Below are 23,786 nucleotides of genomic sequence, written 5' to 3'. Positions count from 1 at the left end.
GGACTTAGTGTGGGGGTGGCCGTTCATGTCCCGTTCCGGCAGATTTTCTCCCTCTTCCTCCTTCCAAAGCAGCAGGTGCACGGAGCTGTGGACTGGAACCCTGAACCAGCCCCAGTGAGGAACATCTGATGCAGCCTGGGTTTTTTTTTTTTTTCTTTCTTTTTTTTGTCTTCAGCTGCACAATATGAGTCCTGAGGTTAGCTTCTCTGTCCTTTGAGCTATGCTGTGTTTTCAGAGCCCCTTCCCTCTAGGATTGGAGAACCTGAAATGGAATAAAAGACAAGGTCATTACCATACATTTCCTTTGGATCCGATGCAGTTAAGGAACAGTTGACAAAAATGCACGGTACAGAAGCTCAGTTTTTTAAAAAGGGACGCGGACACCTCTCTCCTCTGTTTCCAGGCCTCATTGTTTTGAAGGCAGGAGGCTCACAGGGATTGGGGAGAGGTGGCAGATGTCTTTCCACTGGAAACGGACGCGTGGGGCGATTGCTCCTCTTTCTTACCGTGTTTATGTCCCAGTGTACCGGGCTGCTGAAGGGCTGACTTAATAAACACGTGGCCTCGGGTTTTTGTTTTATTGTGTTTAATCTTGAGAGTGAACCTGAACGTGGTGAGGCTGTAAGGCAAATTAAATGCATGATGGCTTTGAGTGGTGTTCGCTGTTCTGTGATCTGGGACCCGTCTCTGTCAGAGATGCCAGGGAACCGAGGAACAAAGACCCAACCAAATCCTGCCAGAGCAGAGAGGCTCTGACTTGCCTGGCTCTCCCCACCTGGGTGTGTGTGTGTGTGTGTGTGTGTGTGTGTCGGGGCAGGGGGCTTGCACCAGCGGTGACGGACGGAACAGCCTTGTGTGGCGGTCTCCATCTGGATCATGTTTGGCCTTTCCCTCGTGAACACCATCTCTTTGTAGTGAGAAGGTCAGTATTTGGGAAGGGATAGTAATGCTAAGTGACCATGAGTTAGGTCCTTTGTCCTCCCTTTCTCCTTGTCCCGGTGGCCCCCGCGTCTGAGTGTGTGACAAGGAAGCCGGCCTCACTGCTCCGTGATACACCGTGGACCAAGCCAAGGGAAACAGCCCGGCGACCCCTCCTGGGTGGCCAGCGCGTGCTCTGGTTCCATTACCGAGTGTGTCCTTAGAACACCCGCTCAGATGGGCTTCGTTACCCCAGTTTTCTAGATGGAGACACTTGGATAGGGCCACAAAGTAACGATGGCGTTAGGACTTGAACCCAAGTCAGTTGGCCCCACAGTAGAATGTCTTTCCCATAGATCATGCTCTCTCCAGAGTCTTCACGGAGTGAGGGCTGTGAACCTGCACAGGCCTCAGTGAGGTACCCAGAAGGTGACTGACCACCCCGATTCTTCCTTCACAGACCAAGTGCTGTTTCATATCAGAGACAGCAAAGTTGCCTCAACCTTCTTAGGCTCGGTCACGGCCGGCTCGGTGTGCTGCGGGAACCCCTGGCAAGCCCGGCTCGGGTATTCACTTGTGTGGTCAGTGAGGTATGGACGGCGGGCTTCAAAGGATGACGTGTTGAGCCCCACTTGTGTTCTGAGGGAGCTCACCTTCCGCGTTGGGCTCCGTGTTTGGCTGTGAATGTGCAAAATATTTTGAATGCTGAAAACCCGGCGTTGTAGAATGCAGAATTGCAGCGCAGAGGAATGGTGCTCGTTGAGATCCCAGATTCATAAATCTAGCCTCTTGACAGCCAGGCTGTGCGTTCAGGAGTTCAGGGGGATATAACGGTCGCCACCTTTATACAAACCTGTGTGGCGTGCGGCTGAATTGCGTTGCTTTTGGAGCTATCACTTCGAATTGCTTGGTTTTGTTTTAAAAACAAATCTATAGCGACGTGGGCGTTGGCTTATTTGGAAGGCAGGGGAATGAAGAGGGATTTGGAAGACAGTGCACATCCTTCGCCTGACTTCTCTGGGGCTCGCGTGGAGAGGTCTTACCAGGTTGGCGCTACCCCACAGCTCGTGGACAGCCATGGCCAACGGAGCCACGGACCCAGGGCTCCCCCTTGGGGTCACCGTCAGGGCTGGACCTGGGTGGGGGGGGGGACAGATTCTAACAGACACTATTTAAACTCTCATTTTTCAACAACTCTCTCCCGGGAGGGGAGTAGCCTGATGTGGCATCAAGGAAAACCGTGTGCCTCTCCGACTTCAAGACCGGAAAGTCACTACGTGATGGCATTACGTGAGATTCGCCAAGTCAGGCAATGACTTGCAGGCATATGACACGATTGAAAATTTAGGTAGTAAAATCGATCGCTCACTTCCCAGTAGCACTTCGCATGCAGAACAGAGTTCCGGAATTACAGCTGCCTCCGCCCCCGGACTTGACAGGCCTCTCCTCCGGGTGGTCTTGGAGTTGGTAGAAGGGCAAGGAGTTTGTGTCCCATAGCATTTCTGTGTAAGGCTGCAAGACGTCCTTGGGAGAGATGCCATCACACCAGCTGGAGCAGGAATTCTAAGTTAACTTGTGTTTCTGCCTATGTGGCTTTTTATGGAATGCCCGCCAGGGAGTTGTTCTGTTCACTCTCCCTTTATCTGCCTGTGGTCACAGACTCAAAAACTAAAAAGATCAAAACCGGGTGGCTTGGTTGGTTAAGTATCTGCTTTCGGCTCAAGTCATGATCCCAGGGTCCTGAGATTGAGTCCCGCATCGGGCTCCCTGCTCCGCGGGGAGCCTGCTTCTCTCTCTGCCTGACTCTCCCTCTGCTTGTGCTCTCTCTCTCGATCTCTCTCTCTGACGAATAAATAAAAATCCTTAAAAAAAAAATAAAAAGATCAAGGGGCACCTGGGTGGCTGGCTCAGTTGTTAAGCGTCTGCCTTCGGCTCAGGTCGTGATCCCAGGGTCCTGGGATCAAGCCCCGCATCAGGCTCCTTGCTCAGCGGGAAGCCTGCTTCTCTCCCACTCCCCCTGCTTGTGTTCCCTCTCTCTCTGGCTGTCTCTCTGGCTGTCAAATAAATAAATAAATAAATCTTAAAAAAAAAAAAAAAAAAAAGATCAAAACCCTTCCAGCAGGGTTTCTCCCCTTGCTACTAGTGACATTTGGGGCTGGATAATTTTTTGTTCTAGGATCTGTCTTGTGCACTGTAGGGTAGCACTTCCACTACAGTAGTGACAGAGATGTCTCCCGAGAGAGGCCGTTCTGCCTTGAGAATCCTTTTCTTAGGGAAAGAAAGGAAGAAGGGCCATTAACATCTTTGTGAGCCCTCCCCCCCTTGCCCAAGACCTTTGTCCACAGGGCTGGGTTTTGAGTAAATAGTTCCCCTGACATGGAATTTCTAGTCACTTGACAAAAGTTAAAGCTTCTCAGCAGTTTAATTCCAGAAAGATGTCTTGGATGATTTGTACCGAGATGAGGCATTAGAAGATCAGAAATAGCTATTTTGGTTTTGGGGAGTTTTTCAAAGTTAGCAAATCCAGAGAGGTTCCAGAAGGGTTCTATAACTTTTTCGGGGAGTGCATTTCCGAGGAGGGTCTATCTCGGACCACGGTCGTGGTTCTTCTGGGACTGGCCCCTGGGGAGCCTGGCGAGTGTCTGCAGTGACATCACTTCACGGGTGGAGTGCACGGTACTGAGGGTACCGGCTGGGCATGGGAGCAGGCAGGCAGGACGGCAGGTCCCGTCTTCAGGGCATGGCCCACCTCCTCTGGGCGGGCCTCCGGTGCTTGCAGCCCTGGGGGCAGGTGAGGGAACATACACTGAAATCAAACTGTCTGGAGGGGATTATGGTCCTTGGAGCCGTGGTTTTCCAGCTGTACTCTTTTAGCAGCTGACATTACTTTTTCTTCAAACAATATGTGCAGAAACCTAATATAAATAAAACAGGTCAGAGCCAAGTTTGAGGCCAGGGTGCGAGAAGGGGGCCCATAGTCCCCCGTCCCTCACCTCCCCTTCCCTCCGCTCACCTCCCTTCCCCTCGCTTCCGCTTCCGAGGAGAAGGCACTCTGCATTATGCGGCTGACTGAAAGTAGGCTAATGCCTGGTTGGATGACAACCTTTTCCTTTTTCTTTTTTTCCTGACTGGATCTATCATCTTTTTTTCTTTTTCTTTTCCTTTTTTTTTAAAGATTTTATTATTTATTTGACAGAGATAGAGACAGCCAGCGAGAGAGGGAACACAAGCAGGGGGAGTGGGAGAGGAAGAAGCAGGCTCCTAGCGGAGGAGCCTGATGTGGGGCTCGATCCCGGAACGCCGGGATCACGCCCTGAGCTGAAGGCAGACGCTTAACGACTGAGCCACCCAGGCGCCCCTATCATCTTTTTTTCTATTTTAGGTTAAAGTGGTTTTCAAAACCATAAACCAAGGTGGAGATAATAATGCTGTTCTATTGCTGTTTAATTTTTTTCTCAATACGGAGGCAGATTCAAGGGCTAAAACATGTACACGTATGTACATATATGTATGCATTGGAAGTATTTTTTTTTTTTAAAGATTTTATTTATTTATTTGACAGAGATAGATAGCCAGCGAGAGAGGGAACACAAGCAGGGGGAGTGGGAGAGGAAGAAGCAGGCTCATAGTGGAGGAGCCTGATGTGGGGCTCGATCCCATAACACCAGGATCACGCCCTGAGTCGAAGGCAAACGCTTAACCGCTGTGCCACCCAGGCATCCCGCATTGGAAGTATTTTGATATCCCCTTAGGAAAACTTAAATATATAGAAAAATAGAGAAAAGAGAACTCCCCTCCCCTCCATGTAATGTTGTCATGATTTTGGTCACATTTGCTTCACGTATTTCCTTTAACTTCTAATGGATGAGAATTTTAAAAGACATTTACCATAACAAGGTCTGGGAATATTTTTACCCAGTCCCCCTCACCCCACCACCCCCCACTGCCCCAGTTCATCTTGGGGACTGACGTGATTTGAATTTCATTTGTGAAACCTATGTGGGGATACCAATTTGATTCAACACGCAAACATTCTTTTTTTTTTTTTTTTTACTTATTTTTTAAATTCAATTAATTAACATATAACAACCTGCAAGCATTCTTATATCCATTTAGATTTGGGGGTGCCTCAACCCAAGCAAAACAAACATACAGAGCATAGCTTCCCGCCCTGGGTTTTGTTAGAAAATGAGAGTTCTTAAGTGGCCTGTTTGGAAGACTGGGGAAAATGAGTTCTGTGCTGTGCCTGCAAGGGCTGGGGGTGGGCAGGGAGCTGGTAGAGAAAAGATAAGGAAATCTCAGAAGGTGAATTTGGAGGTTTGGGGGAATAAGCCCGCCCATTGTGTGCTGGGCCCATTCTTGAGTTGGCAGAGTGCTGGGTGTGTGACATTCCTGCAGACCTGGGGCCCCAGCTCTGGCATTGCGCAGGGCCGGCCCGCCGGGGACCAGCCAAGCTGTTAGACTGGCGGGTTATTCACTACCTGCCTTGCAACAGGAGGAGGGAAGCCAGTGATCAGAGTTGAATTCCTTGTTTTCTCAGGGTTTACGCTGCTGTTTTTACAAAATAGCACATAAAAGGACCCAAGAATCTTACGTAAGAAAAATAGCCCATTGGGGCCCCAGTGTGACACCTTGCCCAGTTCCTGGCCCACTTGCCTGCCCTCCCCTCCTGGGTTTTCAACTGTGTCTTCATTCATTCATCTGAAGAATGACTGAGTTGTTTGCACTTTTGATAGAAGTACACCTTATATCAATAGTCCGTTCCAGATGGAACCATTTAGAATGGTCTCTGCCCTACGTTCATTTCTATGTTAGCTGTTTATTTGAAGTTAAGGACCACTCGAAAAGAAACAGTGTGACAGCGTAGAGGTTTTATGCTTACTTGGCTTTATCAACTTAGAGATTGGTTGATCAGTAACTTGTTTTTAAAGATTCTATAGTAAATGTGTTTTCAGGACAAATTCTTGGAACCTTAGATTTAGGCATGGAAATACAAGCCAGGTGATTTCTCAGTAAGTTTAATTTTTAATAATGGTTTTAATGGGTCTTCCTGACCAGGCAACAGCCTGATTCACCTAATGGAATAAATGGAATATAAATAAGTCTAAAAAAGCTTCCAGGGCCCAGTCATACGTAGAAACACAAGATTTGTTTTCAAATGAGCGCCCGACTGAAGCAGGCAACTATTCCTCTTGAATTTTGTGGTTGCTTTCAGAATGAATTACGTTCGGGAATTAGCGTCAGGATCCCCAAAATACATGCAGACAAAAATGGTAATGCCCAATTTCATACAGTGTCATTCACCTGTTACTTGCATGGCCCCAGGGAGAGGTGTGCAGGAGACGATGAGTTTCTTATCATTAAACTGACCCCGGGAAAGGTAGGGGTGGCATTTCAGTAATAGCTTTCTTTCCAGAACGAATTGCTTCTTCCCTCACTTTACGAGTTGGCAGAAGATATATAGGTTGGTAAATATTTTTGCGGTATGATTGCTTTTTAAAAGTGAATCGCAAGGCCAGTGCGTACGTTCGTGGTGGGGTGAGGGGGAATGTTTACAATGGCCTATGAGTGATTTTTTTTTCCCCTTCTCTGGCAGGAAATAACTACCTGTTTACCAGATTACTACAAATGGACTCAGTACCTCTTTATTAAGCTCTACGAAGCTGGGCTGGCCTATCAAAAGGAGGTAAGTTAAAGTTAGCTGCACTGTAAAATTTTTGTAAATCTCAGTTTTATTAGAGCCAGGCCTGGGGCTTCTGTCTGTCTTGAATTCCACCACTAGGTGTCTAGTGCCTATCCTGACGTCAAGGAGGGAGCATAGGAAGAGAGGAAGTTTCTCCAGTCCCAGCTCAGCTACCTCACTCAGCCTGGGTAACTTCACTCTAGGAATTATGGTTTCTCATCTGCTACGTGGGTGGTTGCAGCTCTCTTGTGTGGCCTGGGGAAGATCTGGGGTGCTATTTAAGGAACAGCTCTCATAGGGGCGCCTGGGTGGCTCAGTCGGTTAAGCGTCTGCCTTTGGTTCAGGTCATGATCTCGGGGTCCTGGAATCGAGCCCCACGTGGGGCTCTCTGCTCCGTGGGGAGTCTGCTTCTCCCTGTATCCCTCCCCTCCCCCTGCTCATTCTCTCTGTCTCACAAATAAACAAAATCTTTAAAAAAAAGTTTAGAATCAGTATGGAGACAAATGCAGAAGGCTCAGTTTGAATTTCAGAATAAAACCAAAATGTCGTCAACCTTGACAACATGAAAATCGTATGGGTGACCAAAATCAGGAGGTGAAATTGGGGAAGAAAAGTAGAAGCAAGCGGGAGGTGATCCCTTTATCTTTCATAACAAGGAGGCGTGGTGAAGAACTAGAGCTGTACGTCTGTTTCGTTTCGTCTTTTAGTAGTTAGAAAGGGAGTTATTAAAGCTCAAGGTAATAAAGACCGCAGACACTAGAAGAGGGGTCGGGGCTGGAAGGAAGGCTGCGTGATCATGCTGAATATCTCATATTTCATGGCAGAGCTTCAGTAAAACTGTCTGAAGGTAATACGCCGAAATCAAAGTGTGATTTTACTAAAGTTACAATGGTAAATACCAGAAGAGCCAACGGACAGAAGCTGCTCATAGTGGGGGCATATTTTGATAACCATTCCGGACTATTTATGAAGTTCTTTTTTTGATACGACACCAAAACTCAGCAAGTGGTGGTTTCTTCAGAGTTAGCTGCAGTGTGAAATCTGAAACGTCAATGAACGTCTATACTCTGCTACATTAAAATGCATTGGCCTGTCTTGCACTTTGAATGGATTTTTTTTTTTTTTTTTTCCCCGTGCATCATCTTGTAACATCGTGCACCGGTCCCTTGGAAAACCCGGGTCTAGTGAGTTACGCAGATCTTCCAAATGTTGCCATATTTCATCTCAGAATACCCTCAGAAGAGTTTTTAAGTGGTGGGAAGCTGTGAAGTTCATGGTGGGCGGATGCAAGTTCTCTACAATTCTGATTTTTTTTTCCCTTCAAAGTTCAAATTTTATCATTGGCAACCGAAACCATCCGTCGTTTCCCTTGGAGCAATGGGCTCACTTTGTTTATTTTTGCGAACGTGTTTGCCAGATTCCTAAGTCTCAATCACCATAGTTTATCATCAGTCCCTCTTTCACATAAAAACATAGTTACACGAAAAAAAAAACTGGCTGATCCTGCTTGCCCCTCCAACAGTCGCGTGCGTGCTTGTTCTCGAGACAACTGTCCCACTGTGCTGTGTGGGAGCACTTAGGCCTACATCCCATTTCATCACAGAAAATACGACGAGGATGTGTGCTCAAGAGTTAAGATTTAAGAGCACGGATACATTTTACTGCTTCGTCAAGCACGTTAGTGGTGAAACTGACTTTTTTTCCCCCTTTCTACTGGGAGTGCACGGTGGTAAAGGATCCAGGGACCCCTCGTGGAGTCCGGTGCCACCGCCTGGCTTCATGCTGAGGGCCGACCGTCTCACCCACCATCACTTATGCACCCTCAGTGCAGATGTGAACACAAGGAAAAAGGCAAACAGGGTCTTATTATTATAATGAAGAGTTTTCACCTGCAGACCCCAGGGTCTTGAAAGGGCCTCCGGGACCCCCAGAGGTCACACTTTGAGAACCACTGTCCAACGTAAATAACCCTTACCCCCTGCTCCCGTCTTTAAATCAAGAATATTAAAATGTCGATGATTTAAAATACATTGTTGTTGAGCTGATTTTATTTTTTCGGAGGAAGACTTGAGTCCCCATTAGCCTTTGGGGTGAATTGATGGAGAAGTTTGTGGAACTGGATCATGACTGCTGTTCCACCCCTGTAGACTCTCCTGGGTCAGTTTAATTTCTTAAAACGCCGTAGCTGTTTCTGGGCCCGGAGCCCCCTCAGGTGGGGAATGGTGAGAGACGAGAATACCTGTCCCAAGTTCTTGCCCACGGCAGATCTTTTTGTATTGTGAAAGCATGGTTTCCCCAAGTTACACACCTGGTTTCCACACAAATACAAAATGAACAGGCATCAGAGATGTTATCCAACTCATTAATTAGTGAGGAAACCAGTCGTATGTTAAGAATGGTTCAAATCGAGATTTCAAGGAACAGAGATTTATCGAGTCAAAGGAATACTGAAGTGAATCCGCTAATAGAATCCAAGCCACTTCATGGCCTACAAGGCAGTAAACCTAACTTTGGGAGCTGTCTTTGCTGTCAGACACATCATTTGCGTTGGCACTGCGTGGGAGCCCGTTGGCATTACTCTCAGACAGAAACCCTTTGCATTGGAATAAGTTTTCTACAAGTTACCCTCTCCCGTCGCACCCGGGCAGGATTGTGAAATAACTCAAACCATAGTAAACAGGAAGTCAAACAGAGGCACCCACCTCTCGAAAATCAGATCATCCTGGGGGATGTGGGCCCGTTAGACGGCCCCAGCCTACATGGAAAGGACACCTCCTAGTCCCTTTGGTCTGTTTCTGAGATGTGGATAATTTTTCTTAAGAGCATTACTCAATAGTCAGAAGTAAAAGGGTAGAAGGAGAATCAGTAGGAAAGCATCCTAGAGTCCCACCTCCACTCCAGATTCCGTGCTGACCTGGCAGCCTGACAGGCACATTTCCAGAAGAGCCTCCCTTGCTCCAGCCATTACATCCCAAAGGGGCCTGCACACTGGCATCACCCATGGGTCCAAGGCAGAGGGGGGAGGAGATAGCATGAGCTACATTATGCTTCCCAGGTGACAGCAAGGATGACTCAGATCCGAGTAAGCCAGAGAAAGCCCCAGCAAAGCAGAGGGTGCCCTGCGGGTAAACCAGAGTAAACAGTTGTTGGAAGAGTGTAAACAGTTGTATTGGATTAGCCAATGTTCCCTCGCCTCAGGGGTGTGGTTACTGTTTATTTTACATGCATGGGATGTTGAAATGATGGGGTACATTGACTTAATAGGGTCAACATTTCTTGCATGGAGCCCTTACGTGTGCTGTGTAATATTCCTTCCTAGGATTTTATTCTTTGTCACTATTTATTTTCTATTTCAGTTGAGTTTTTGAAGATATTGAATATTTATCATAATATTCCTATACATTGGACACTTGGTCTCTGTCTCTGCGCTCGGGGTGTATTCATGGTACCTCCGTTTTACAGCACGTCAAACCCAAATAGGAAACTGAACCTCGTCACTGTTGGGTTCGTTCCAAAGCCAATCACAGGCAGCATCTTAGGAGCTAAATAACTTTTTGAAAGATGGAAGGAGTTCTGGGAGAGGGACTTATTGCATGGACACGGCCGTCCTGCTGGCTCCAGATGTCTCTCTTCTCCTCGTTCCCCCTACACCCTCACCCCTGTCGCGACGCATGCCCCTGGGGAATCTAGTCCAGTTTCCCCACTGACAGCTTCTCTCTTAAACAACTTGTATTAATTTCCTATTGTTGCTGCTGTAACAGATTACCGCAAATGGGGTCGTCTTAAAACACAAATGGATTGTCTTACAGTTCTGGAGGTCAGAAGTCCATGAAATGGGTCTCACTGGGATAAAAATCAAGATGTCGGCAGGGCCGCCTTCCTTCTGGAGACTCTAGAGGAGAATCTGGTTGCTTGCCTTTTCCAGCTTCTGGAAGCTGCCTGCATTCCTTGACTTTTGACCCCACTTGCCTCCCCATCCCCAGTCTTCAAAGCCAGAGCATAGCATCTTGCAAGCTCTCTGCTCTGGGCTTCCGTCCTCCCATCTCTTTCTGATTGACTCTTCTGCCTCCCTCCCCCTTTCTCTTAGAAGAGTCCTTGCCATGACTTTGGGCCTGCCTGGTTAATCCAGGCTAATCTCTCCATCTCGAGATCCTTCATTCGATCATATCGTCCAAGACCCTTTCGCCGTGTAGGTAACATATTCACCAGTTTCGGGGATCAGGGCATGGACATCACATCTTTGTGATTGTTCTGCCTGCCATAAGCCTCTTCTCCCGGATTCCCTGAAGATTAACCAAGCCGGTGCTTGGGAAGAACACGGGATGTCTAGCACACAGTTGGTGCTCGGTAAATGCCTGCCTGAGCATGCCTGTAGAATTACCTGGAATCATGGTTCGTTTAAATTGGAAAAATAGGAAAAAGTTCCTAAAGCTTCCTGGCTAATTCTAAGGCAGCCCATCCACGGCCAGGTATTAGGGAAGAATAAGGTAGCTTATTTTCTGGATTTCATTAAGAAAGGTTGTGTTTTTGTTGTTAGTTGTTGCCTGAAAGGTTTTTGGTGTATTAATTTTTTTGAGTCCACCTAGCCACGATCTTAAGGAAAAATCATAAATAGAGTGCAAAAAATGCACATTCGGTATGTTGTCTGAAGATCAACCTTAGCCCTAATCCAAGGTATTATATTCCATGTAGGTCTCCTTTTATTGGCTAGCTATTTCCAAATTGGCTTTAAAACATAAAACGAATTGGTGTCAGTTGGTATTCCGTTCAAAGGGCTTATTTCAAAATACAAACTTTTGAAATTAACACCAGAAAGTTAATTGACTCTAGAAAGACTGCACGGTAGCATTCCCTGTGAAACATACTAAGCCAAAAATAACCCGCCTATTAATGCCTTGCCTCTAACAGCATTGTCATAACTTTTTTTGAAATCGGAGATAGCCTTAACCCTTAAATTCAGCTCTGGTATAAGCAGTCTAAATGAACTTCTATTTGGCGAGAGCATTTTAGCAGAGCATTACCAAACATAGCTGGAGTGTTGAAGTCTTTTGTCCTTAATGAGTGCCATCCATCAAAAGGCTCATTTCCTTTGCAAACGGAATCTCTTCTTGCTCTCGCGAAACAAAAATATTTTCAGCCAAAACTATGAATGTGAAGACCTCCACTTGGCAGAACCTTAATTTCACCTCTCTGGTTTAAAAAAAAAAATGATGTGGTAGAGACAGTTAGTAGAGCGGGTGCTGTGATGCTTGAACGTTGTAGGGAGTTGTGGATGCCAGCTGATCTGTGATTTTTGTCCTTGGGCTCCTGCATGATTTCAGAGGCAGCGGGGCACGGAGCTAATGCACTCACCTGAGCGAGCTAGGTTTGCAGCGAGACCTTGCGTTCTGGGGAGCCTACAGGACCACACGTTGTGCGCAGGCGGGCAGCCTCTCCCGCTCTGCCCCCTGGTGGCGTTAGAAGGTAGTGGCAGTAAATAACCGGTCGCCTTGGAAACCCTCCTCTCTCCACTCAGTCCAAACCCAGGCCCATTCTGAATGGAATGGAGCAAGATGGATATTGAGAGTTTGATTTTTTAATAAGATCTATGTGGTGTTCCTTAATAAGGTGTGGTTTTGTCAGGAAAAAAAGCTAATGGACCTTGAAAAAATCAATATCCTAAAGCATCCTTCTGGAACCCACAGCTGCCTCACATCGTACTCAGGAAAGGTTTTTGGTAGTGGGAAAGCAGAGCCCGAGGAGAAAGCAGCAAGGAAGACGATGGAGAGTAGCCAAAGGCCTGAGGAGTGAGGTATTGGCCAGGAGACGAAAGCATGCTAGCGGGAGGTGTGATTGAGAAGGGACTGGCGTCCTAGGTAAAGGGCGAGGCCCAGGGAAGGAAGGGGAAGGAGGATCCAAGTGGAGGGGGAGGATGAGATGAAGCAGGAGGATTGGAACAGGAGGCTCCCTGGGGCAGTAGACGCCACACAGCTGCTGTGTCACAGAGGGGAGAATCGATAAATGAGAATTCGAGATGAAAACACCCTGAGAATCCCCAACGGAGCCCGTAGTCGCCCACACCCCTGAGAACCTACAGGCCAAGAAGGGAAGGGGGGGGCAGAAATGATGGGACACCCACCATCACTCTTGTGAACCTGGCTCATTGAGGTTTGATTGTGTCACGGGGTGCATTTCTAAGGGGCTTTCTGAAAGCTTCCCACAAATCACTCAAACAAACAAAAATATGAATCCTGGTATTTAACTCTTCCGTGGTCAACTGGAGAAATTGCTCTTACTTGGAATGGCTCCTTCTGTGATGTTCCCAGGTAACTTAAGTGAGGGAAGCAGTGGGCAAAATCTCCCAGAGTTCAGTGTGTTTGCAGGGGTTTTCATGATATCATGGGTTGATTTAATCATTTATTGATTTAAGGTTGATTTCGAAATACGGGTACAGGCTGTGTTTTACAAATAAGGCTAGTTAATGCTGAGGGAGCACAGAGGTGGCTTTAGTGGGTGATAGCAAACAGAGGTCAACCAGGAAAGGAAAGGACTGTAGTCAGGGACCTTGTCCCGAAACGATATTAAATGTAGCAAGACTGTGCTTGAGTAGAAATCTAGGTGTCCATCAGAGTCAGTGTTCAAGACGTGAAAATCCAGGAATGCTGGATGAGAGAAGACCCTGGTTTCAAGGGAAGCTGTATGATAGAGACTTTTGTAGGAATGGAGACCTGAGAAAAGGGATTTGGGAAGCAGGTCCTGGGGGCTTTACGAGGCTGCACATGTTATACGCCCAGGACCCTGGTGGCCCTGCGTTTGGCTCACCCCCTGGGTTAGCAAGCTGTGGAGAGACTGCACTTGAACCCTGCCAGTCTGAGGATGGGCCGGATCGTGGTCCTGGGAAAAAACGCCAGTGGGTTCTCCCAGCTGATACGTCTTTGATTTGAGATGCTGTTTCCTATGGTGCTGTTCCTCTCCCCTCAGGACTTTCACGGGGGCAAAATTGGTGTTGTGTTTTGCTTTTATTGGTCTTTTCATTCAATGCGAGAGTCTTATTATAATGTATAAACCTCTTCGGAACACATCTCCCTCGTTGTATTTTGTGACCTAGAGCCTGAGAGATGCCGGGCTGTGTGGAAAATGTTGATAAGAAAATAAAGTCCTATTTGTTTTTGCAATCTGCAGTGCTGTTTGCTTCTCCCATATCCTCAGAGGTAGGCTTTCTTGCTTTCTTCTCTGTTTTATACAGTTTTAGTCGTGCATCGTTTTTGGGGGGGATGGGGGCTCTTGAAAGACCTGTCATGTTCCTAAATAATACTTGGTCCTTTCATTTTATCTTTTATTTTTTTAAAGATTAATTTATTTATTTGAGGGAGAGAGAAGAAAAATGTGAGTGGAGGAGGGGCAGGGGAAGAGGGAGAGAGAGAATTCTCAAGCAGACTCCCCACTGAGTGTGGATTCCCCATCCTGAGATCATGACCTGAGCTGAAACCAAACTTAATGCTCAACCAGCTGAGCCACCCAGGTGCCCCTTACCTTTTATTTGAAGCCCCCCTGTAACAGAGAGGAGAATTGATAAATGAGAATTCAAGATGGAAAAACCCTGAGAATCCCCAGCGGAGCCCATAGTCGCCCACACCCCTGAGAACCTACAGGCCAAGAAGGGAAGGGGGGGGCAGAAATGATGGGACACCCACCATCACCCTTGTGAACCTGGCTCACTGAGCTTTATGACTGTGTCATAACCCCTAATACAGGCAATGATAATAGATAAGTAAACCATGCTTAGTTTATAGACCTCGAGTTTTTAGATCTGAAATATTTTTGTCTTATATTTTGTCTCTATTTATGGATTCGAGGTTTTCGAGGACGGTGGAGGGAGAGGGAAAAGCTCATTCGGTGCATACCTTTCCCCCTCTGCCTCTGTGCTTCGCAGTCTTCCATTTTGCGGTGAATGCACTATGTTTTAGTTGTAAAAGCACAGCCCATAGATGGGTTAGTCTGTCCTCCACTCCTAATTTTTAGATGTATCTCTAGATCAGTCCTGTCTCGGCAGGAAGTAAAGAGCACACCTGAAAGCGGTTATTGAAGAAAATGTGATGAAAGGACTGATTTTGTGCAGGGTTTAGGACAACCCACAAGGAGTGGTCAAGCACCTGGCGCTGGCCGCAGAGGGAGATCTTTGCCAGCCCAGGCTGAAGGGGGCGTTATTGGAACTGGGAGAGCAGTAGCAGAGGCCTGTGTGACAGAGGCTGCGTTGCCTTTGGGACCAACCGCCAGACGCACCCCAGTTGGGAAGATGCCAGAGTGCCTCTGACTGCTTGAGTGTAGGTGTAGGGCGAGTGTCCAGGGGAGTGCAGGCGCAGAGGTCAGCTTCCTGCGGTGCAGACCAGGGTGGAAAGAGGATTTGAGGGGCAAATGGACAATGCTTAGCATAATTTCTTCTTAGAATTGCTTAGTAAAAGTTTATTTATTTAAAAAATTTCTTTTAAGATTATTTATTTGAGAAAGAGAGAGAGGGCGCATGTGCATGAGTGGGGGGGAGGGCAGAGGGAGAGGGAGAGAGAGAATCCTCAAGCAGACTCCCTGCTGAGCACAGAGCCTGACCTGGGGCTCCATCCCATGACCATGAGATCAGGACCTGAGCTGAAATCAAGATTCGGCCACTCAACCGACCAAGCCACCCAGGCATCCCTTATTTAAAACATTTAAAAAAAAATAACGTGTATCAAGTCAAGATATTTCAATGCCTGGACACATCTCGTTCTTTGGATTCACTGTATTCACTTGTATTCATTGCCTTCTTTGTCCTAAGTTTTAGCTAAACGTCATAAAGGAACGAACATCGACAGAAGAGGTATTTCTTTTAAATGACGACAGAAATGAATTAGAATTCTGGAGAGAGGCTTCATAATGGTTAAGACTGCAGGTTCAGTCAGTTGGACCCATCTATGGGGATAGATAGATCTCAGAATATTGTTACCTTTCAGGGGCAGATACTTATTTGGGAGAAGGCAGAACAGAATCTTCTGGGATGCCGGGAATGTTCTGTATCTTGATAGTGAGCAATGATAAAAATTCGTTAAGTTGTACCATTGGATTGATCCACATTGCTCTCTGTATGTTCTACCTTAATTTAAACAGAAGTTTTTAGGGGCGCCTGGGTAGCTCAGTCGGTTAAGTGTCCAACTCTTGGTTTTGGCTCAGGTCATGGTCTTGGGGTGGTGGGATCGAGCCCCGCGTCAGGCTCCACGCTCCACGGGGAGTCTGCTCGGGATTCTGCCTCTGCAGAATCCTCTGCCTCCCCACCTCCCCACGCACACTCACACGCACCCTCTCTCTCAAATAAATAAATAACTCTTTAAAAACAAAGCAAAAACGGGAGTTTTTAAAAGTTGCGGAAATTTTTATAGTTTCGAGAGACCCGAGTTCCTGCCCTTTCTCTCACTTACTGACTGTGTGACCTTAGACAAGTTATCTAATCTCTTTATTCCTCAACTTCTTCCTTGGTAATATTGGGGTAGGGATATTCTTACCTTCACCTGCTGGCCGGTGAACTCACGGGTGTAGGTAGTGTGCCTCACGAGACACAAGTCTTTTGCTAGCACCACAAGGGTCTCTGGCCCAATGAGTGAAGTTTGGTAGTAATTCTTGCTACAGGTAATAATAATAGCAATAATAATAATAGGAAAAAGAAGGAGGAGGAAGAGGAGGAGAAGAAGAAGAGGAGGAGGACGGGGAGGGAGAGGGGGAGGGGAAGGAGAAGAATATTCTTACTTCTTAATGTGGTTGCGAAGGCTTACAAGAGCCAACCTTAGTTTGGCCCCTAGCACAGCATCTGATGCATGGTAATCACTCAGTAAATGTTACCTGTTTATATTCAGATAAATATATTTGTTTCCCCTAAGATAACCCGGTTCTGCTAAGGTCCAGGTACCTTTTTCCCCCCTCTGTTTACTAAAATCCCCAGTCCTGCAGGTTCATCCTGTCACACAAGAAGAAACCAGACCTGATTAGCGACACGCTCACAGGCTCCCTCCCAAGCCTGCTCTAAGAGGAAAGCACAGAGGTAGTTCGTGCGCTCTGTTCTTTTTTACAATGCGCTCGTGGTTTCCTTGCCCAGCAGTCCTCCCAGGGAGACGCCCTCAAGTCTCAGAGCAGAGATACTGCCCTTGCAGACCTGCTTACGGGCCAGGCCCCTTGAGCTGACCCATGTGCTCACCACACTGCATCATTTTGTTCTGTGAATGATAACAGGCCTTGGTGAACTGGGACCCAGTGGATCAAACAGTGCTTGCCAACGAACAGGTGGATGAACAGGGCTGTTCGTGGCGTTCTGGAGCAAAGGTGGAACGGAAGTACCTCCGACAGTGGTTTATTAAGACAACTGCTTTTGCAAAGGTGAGTATCTGCCCGGTGTCCCCCCACCAGCAATGCTGTCTGTATTGGGAGGCTACGCCAAGGTCTTCTGGGAATTGGAGAGCCTCACTGTTGGGAATGAACTCTAGGAAGGGCTCTTGGAGCCGTAGGTGTGTAGACTGGAAGCACAGGAGCCTCAGGGTCGCTCATTGCGAGGGAGATGGGTTTGGGAGTTTCAGAGGTAAGTCGAGAATGGCACCTGGGGTCGTTGTCGGCCATTGTTTGCTGACCTTTCAACACACTCAATCATTGTGCTGCCATAGAGGCCCAAAAATGTTCAACTTCATTTGCGATCATATCAGCAATAAAGCTAGAAAGGAAAAAAGTATCTTTATCTGTATAGTATTAGTAGAAACTCCAGAAGGATAGTAGGACATTGCAGAGGGTCCAGAGAAGACCATCTAAAAGGAGTGAAGCAGGGCACCTGGGTGGCTCAGTCGTTAAGCGTCTGTCTTCAGCTCAGGTCATGATCCCAGGGTCCTGGGATCGAGCCCCACGTTGGGCTCCCTGCTCAGCGGGAGTCTGCTTCTCCCTCTGCCCCCCACCCTGGGCTCATGCTCTTTCTCTCTTTCTCTCTCTCTATCTCAAATGAAATCTTCTAAAAAATAAGATACAAGGAGTGGCGAGATGGTTGGTCTCCATGAAGGAAGACCAGAGTGAAAAGGAACTAAACCAGGAGCCAAATCTTTGATTTTAACTCTTGTTGTGTCCCTGATTAATATTGTAAACCGGGGGCGCCTGGGTGGCACAGCGGTTAAGCGTCTGCCTTCGGCTCAGGGCATGATCCCGGCGTTATGGGTTCGAGCCCCACATCAGGCTCCTCTGCTGTGAGCCTGCTTCTTCCTCTCCCACTCCCCCTGCTTGTGTTCCCTCTCTCGCTGGCTGTCTCTATCTCTGTCAAATAAATAAATAAAATCTTTAAAAAAAAAAAAATATTGTAAACCGGCAGGAGTCAGGAGGCTCAGTTTTCTCATCAGTAAAAGGAGAGGGTGGCACCAGGTGGTTTTTAGGGTGCCTTCTGGTTCTTTCTGTGTTCGGGGATTGAAGGCAAAGCCAGCCATTGAAAGAGGGGGCTTGCTTACTAAATCACCAATAGCCTGAGCAGAAGAACCCATTCTGGCTATGCCAGAACCACTCTGCAAAATACCCTTCGAGCTTACCAAGATTCAGGATATGGAATTGAGAGATCACTCCCTGAAACTCGAGAGAGAAATGACTGGAGCCAATCAGGGACACTTCCCATGGCAATTTGATGATCTCCATAGTTTTTTGTTTACGACTGGACATAAACAGGATCTGAAAAGGTAAAGACATCTTGAAAAGCTAGTGACTACATGCCATGGTAGTTCTTTCCCCATGCTAGTCACCGTAAGGATAGTGTTATACCCAGCTGTAGTAGCCCCTGGGGTGCTCTGTCAGAGAGACGGTAGTGGGCTGAAATGCACTTTGGGTCCAGTCCAACACTGTACTTCTTATATGCCAAGAAAGCACAAAGTTATATAATCGCTGATCACTACAAAACTTGGCTGAATTAGAACCGCACTATACCAGCTCGCAATCCCAGCACCATATGGATGTATGACCTCCAGTTATCTCACTCAAAAGACAGGTCTTCAATGAGGCAGTTTTCCCATGATAATTTCTTCAGAATGTAGCAGAGAAGAGCATATGGAGTTGGAAAACTACCCATTAGAACTTGTTAACACAGTGCCTTGCTCCTTTGAAGCACACGGTAATATCGAGAGATTAAGAAAAACAAAGCTGCAGACATCGTTTCTGTAACATCCCAGGCAGTGGGAGCCCCTATCTGCTGACAGTTGGGGTCCACTGCATTATGGGGAGGGAAACCAGGTCACCTCCAGATGACTCTAATAGGCATTGTAGGAAAGGCTATCTCATTAGCTCTTTCTTTTTTGACCTCTGCCTCCAGTTGGAAATGTTATAACCTAATGGAGGGACATTATTCTTTAAATTGTCAGCTGTGAATTTTCAGCTGTTCAGCAGAAATTGTTACCATGGTGATTCACCTGGTTCTTGCTGAACTCCTGTGCAGATTTATTGAAAAAGCTGTCTTTGGAGGTCAGCACTTGGTTTGTCCTGAAAATCAAGAGGAGAGGGAGTGGTGTGGGAGTGGTAGGGGCAAGCAGAAATCTACGTTCGCTGCAGGTCCTCAGCTGAGGGCTGCCCACGCACAAAAGCAAGACTCCAGAAGGCTGGACAGAAGATCGGAAAGAGACTGAGAGGAGATCAGGCACCAGAGGACTGCACCGTGCTCAGGGATCTTGGCAGTTATGGCCCAGCCAGAAGTATGCAGTTGAGACCCCCAAAAGGCCATATGTTAGAAGTATGGATGTCACCCTAGGACCAAAGACAAAATCAGAATAGACTCCACTTAATAAAAAAAAAGAATAGATGCTTTCGAAAGAAACTTTCAGAACAAAACGCAGCACCTTTAAAGGGAGACAACATAATCCAACTCTCTACATGGCAGGTTTTTATTTGCACGCCCCACATATAATAAGAAAGCACTAGACTTGCGAGAAATCAGGAAATTGTGGCCTGTAATCCTGAGAAAAAAAGGGAGGGGGGCAGCCCAGTAGAAATAGATCCTGAGATGACCCAGATGTTAGAATTAGGAGATAAAGCCAGAGACATCTGCTATATGAATGGTCTGGGACTTAAAGGAAAAGATGGTCATGATGAGTGAACAGATGGTGAATCTCAGAAGAGAAATGGTAACTATTTAAAAAAAAAAAAAAGAACTGGAAATCTAGAACAGAAAAGTACAATATCTGAAATAGAAAATCACTGTTTGGGCTGCAGAGGGATGAGTAAGGGTCAAATAAGGCCATAAAGTTGGAGGAGGGCTCCTTCCTATCGGGAATATCATGTGTGGTGGCCCCAAAATAGAAATGTACGTGATGATTTTGAGAATGACTGTATAAATGAAACAGAGTCAAGAGGAGAGATTGAGTAGGGCTGGTCCAGCTGGAGGGGGGGGGGGGTGCAGGGCGGAGTGAGGGACCTGATCAGGCAAGGCCTTTTAGGTCTTAAGGAATTTGGACTTTATCATGGGGGCCATGGGAAAGCATGGAAGGACTCCAAGAAAGGGAATGACGCGGTCAGATTTGTGTTTTTATAAATTGTCTGTGGAAAGAGCAAGTGTGGATACAGCGAGAGCATTTGAGAGGCTCTTAGAGTAGTCCAGGCATTGCAGAGCTTAGACTAGGTGGGAGTAGTGGGGAGAGATTGGCAGGTTAGGAAAATACTCAGATGGTGACATTTGTCACACTCGGGAATCTATTGGATGAGAGTGTGTAGGAGGTGACGTTATTAAGAAGGACCCTGATTTGGACACTAAGTGGATGATTAAGCTACTGACTGCCGTAGGGAGTCCTGGAAGACATAGTCTTGACCCTTTGGAGTATGCAGTGGCCCTGAGACTGTTGAGTAGAGATGTGCAAATAATAGGTGCTTGGATAAATGGGTTTGAAACTTCAAAGATCAAACGAGATAAGGCATCCACCTTAAAACCTGGTATGATAGAAATAATGTTGAATCAGGGAGGAGGTCCTGCTCCAGGGAGAAGAATCAGTTAGCGATGTTTTTGGCTGCAAGTCGCTGAACACCCGAGTTAATGGTGGCTTAAACAAGGGGGAGTTGACTTTTCCCACATAAGAAGGCCCAAGTTGCTGGGATTGAACCAGGATCAGACTCTGAGTTGGCATCTCGGTGGTTATCTCAGCCCTTCCTTCCTGCCTATCACCTCATGGTTGCAGGAGGGCTGCTGCAGCTCCAGACATCACATTTCCATTCAAGACAGGAAGAAGCAGAAGGGGCAGTGCGAGCAACTGTTTCTTTTTCCCATAAAGCAAGAACTTTCCCACAAACCCCCAGCAAAATTCCACTGTATTTTCTTGGCCCCAGTTGTATCATGTGGCTACTCCCCAGCTTCGAGGGAGACTAGGAAAGCAGGCATGGGCTTTTTAGCTTCTGCAGTCAAGCTGTTAAGCTGTTTGAGGGAAGAGGGGGGACAGTGGGTGCTAGGATGGCCAGGTGAGCTGTGCCTCCCACAGTCATCTTTAGAGCCTTGGGTCTGCTTCTGGTTTGGCTGCACTGGGGGCTGCCTCTGTGATCTACAGCTGGTGGTCTGCAGGGGAGCGTGGCTGTGGAGGGGCCCTCCTTTCCGTCACTTACCTTCCGGATGAAGAAAGACGATGCCCAACGTGAAAATTACAGGGAGCCCTGAAATGCAAAAATGCTTCATTTAGGCTGTTCTGTGATGTTATTAGATTTTGCTCCCCTTATCCCCACCCAGTCTCGCCAGGACTGTTCGCTGTGTGAAATGTGGAGAAAACTTGCAGTAGGAGTATCTGAAGCCCATGAATTAGTGTGGGAGGTATCTTGTGGGCAGCATGGCGAGGGGAGAGCAGGGGGAGGAGCGGGGAGTGCAAACCTCTGCACGGAAAGCAAAAGACATTCAGGGCCTGGTGGAGCGAACGCCTCAGTTCCTGCCAGCGGGGCGACAGTGGGAAGGCGACACAAATAGAGAGCCGGCTTCCCATGTGAACTTTTCTAATAGATCTGTGGTTTCGATTTCTGCAGCTGCCTCCCGCAGGCCCTCAGACCCCGGGGCACTGTACGTAGGCCCCTCTCCGGCGTTGAGATGGGCATAATCATGCCCTGATGGTGCCGAGTCAGCCGCCACACCAGATTGGTGGGTATGTTGTCCAAGGTTTCAGGAATTACCCCGTAGCTGCTAGAATATCCAGAAAGTCCGTCTCCCCCTCCCATTTCCTGCCTGCTTTCCCCTGAGCTGATCAGTGCTCTGGCTTTTACAGACACCATCTTACTTAACCCTACGGCGTGCCTGTTAGCTCCATTTTACTGACAAGGAAACCGAGGCTCCCACTGGTAATAAGTAATAGCCCTGGGCTATCCGGGTGCTTGAGCTCGTAACCAGCAGTCTGTACCACTTCTCAGGGAGTGTGAATTCATTCATTCTTTCCCCAGATGTTACCGAGCACCCGGCCAGACCTGGGCCAGGTGCTAGCAGGGAACGTGGAGGCTGGTGCGGGGGACAATCTCAGACTGGGGGGGCATAGCCCAGTGGGATCACTGTGACGATGCAGGCGAATGCAGGGGGGCGGTGAGAAGGAGCCCCAGGTCTGCCCTGTGCTCCAGGAAGGCTGCAAAGCGCAGAATGTCTGTCAGGGAACGTTTCATTGCCTTCCAGACGTGCCGGAAACTTCATGTCTCACAAGTATTTCCACGTAGAATTTCTGCTGGCAAGAAGCAGCCAGGCAACGATGAGCCCTTATGAAATCAGGGAAGATGGGAGGGAAGAGCCCCCATTTCCCTTCCCCCTTGTGCCTCTCCTCTCCCCCCAGTTTCACCTGGGAGCTTGCGGGTGAAGTGGAGGTACCTTTCCCAGAACACACTGGTCGTGTTGGAGCCTGCAAAGAGTGAAAACACGAGGTGGGAGAGGAGAGGAGGTGAGGGAAGGGGAATGGGCTTTACGATAGGAGCTCTAGAGGCTGGAGCAGAAAGACAGCCCCCGAGGAGGCAGGGTGCAAAGCCCCAGTCTCCAGCACATGCCCCTGGGTGCCTAAGGCTCCCCTGCCCTCTGGAATGGGGACCCTCGGGCACCCTGGTTCCAGTCCTGAGGCCTTGAGCTGCTTGTGAAAGCGTTTGGCTGTCTTCTGGAAATCGGGCCTGGTGCCCGGCTTTCTGCTCCTACCCTCGCAGCCTCCGGCAGCCCCCGAACAGAGGCTGGCTCGCTGATGATGCTGGGAAATGTTTCTCCCTGACACCAACCCAGTCATCCCTGTGCTGCTCAGGAGGCTTTGCGAAGGGACTGGTCAGTGAGGTTTGACAACCGGGCCCTCCCCTGCTCCCTGCCCCCAAGAAAGACCCTTAGCACAGGGGGCTGCTCCTGTGTGTGTAGCCTGGGCCTTCACGGGGTGGGCGTGGGCCCACGTGAGAGGTGGGCTGAGGAAGCAGCGTTGCTGGGAACCAAGAGGAACCAGTGAGACGCATTTGATGAGCTGTCCGCTTCCCTGCAAGGCCGTTGGGATAAAAAGCAGCGAGCACACTGGCCAGGGGCGCATTTAATGCAATGCTCGGGTTTATCTACCGTGAGGCTTTGCTCTTCAAAGCCCAGTGGCTTTAAAGCTATTATGACACCATCGCCACCGTGCCCCTCTTGTGGCCTTATGCCTCCTCGCTTACAAAAAATACGTTCTCAGCTCCTGAGTGGTAGGAGTGGCTGAGTGCATGCAGGCGCCGGACCCCGGAGCTCCGAGAGCAGCACTCGGGGGTACCCTGAGCACAAGCTTCCTACTGGAATTCTCCCCCATGCCCCGGCTGTCTCTCCTTTTGGAAAGCGCAGACTCTGTGCTCGTCCCCAGGATCTGCTTTTGACACCCTGTCTCACAAAACTAATTAGTTGTTAAATCTGCTCCTTCTTACATAATCTCTCTGACTTCTTTCTCTTCTCTGTATTCCCCGCCTCTCCTGGATCTTTCCTAAGCTGTACGGTGAATGCAGTCCCCCCACCTTCTGTGCTGTCCCCTCCGTACTCCTTGGGGTGATGGTTGGCCTTCTTACAGGGAGGGCCACCCCCTAGCCCCTGGGAAATCCTTCTGGATGGTAGTGGGCAGGGCCTAGGGGGTGGGGGAAGAGAGGCGAAAAGAAGGCACGTGCCTGGAGGCTGACATCTCCCCAGCGGTCCCCAGGCAAGCCTCCCGCTGCCTGGAGTGGCTCGTGGCCACAGCGGGGGGGGGGGGGG

General features: G+C 48.2%; 1 protein-coding gene across 1 annotated transcript in view; it reads left to right on the top strand.

Moving 5' to 3' along the window:
* The window catches only part of LARS2 (leucyl-tRNA synthetase 2, mitochondrial), a 144,732-nt gene that overhangs the window by 47,691 nt on the left and 73,255 nt on the right, over nucleotides 1-23,786 (top strand). Inside the window, exons 6-7 of the mRNA XM_008703901.2 lie at nucleotides 6,515-6,604; nucleotides 16,835-16,978. Of these exons, the coding sequence (XP_008702123.1) occupies nucleotides 6,515-6,604; nucleotides 16,835-16,978 (234 nt within the window). The remainder of the gene's footprint in view (nucleotides 1-6,514; nucleotides 6,605-16,834; nucleotides 16,979-23,786) is intronic.

This window comes from Ursus maritimus, unplaced genomic scaffold, assembly GCF_017311325.1.
Source record: "Ursus maritimus isolate PB19 unplaced genomic scaffold, ASM1731132v1 scaffold_14, whole genome shotgun sequence".
Lineage (NCBI taxonomy): Eukaryota > Metazoa > Chordata > Mammalia > Carnivora > Ursidae > Ursus > Ursus maritimus.
This window is presented reverse-complemented; position numbering and strand designations above follow the sequence as displayed.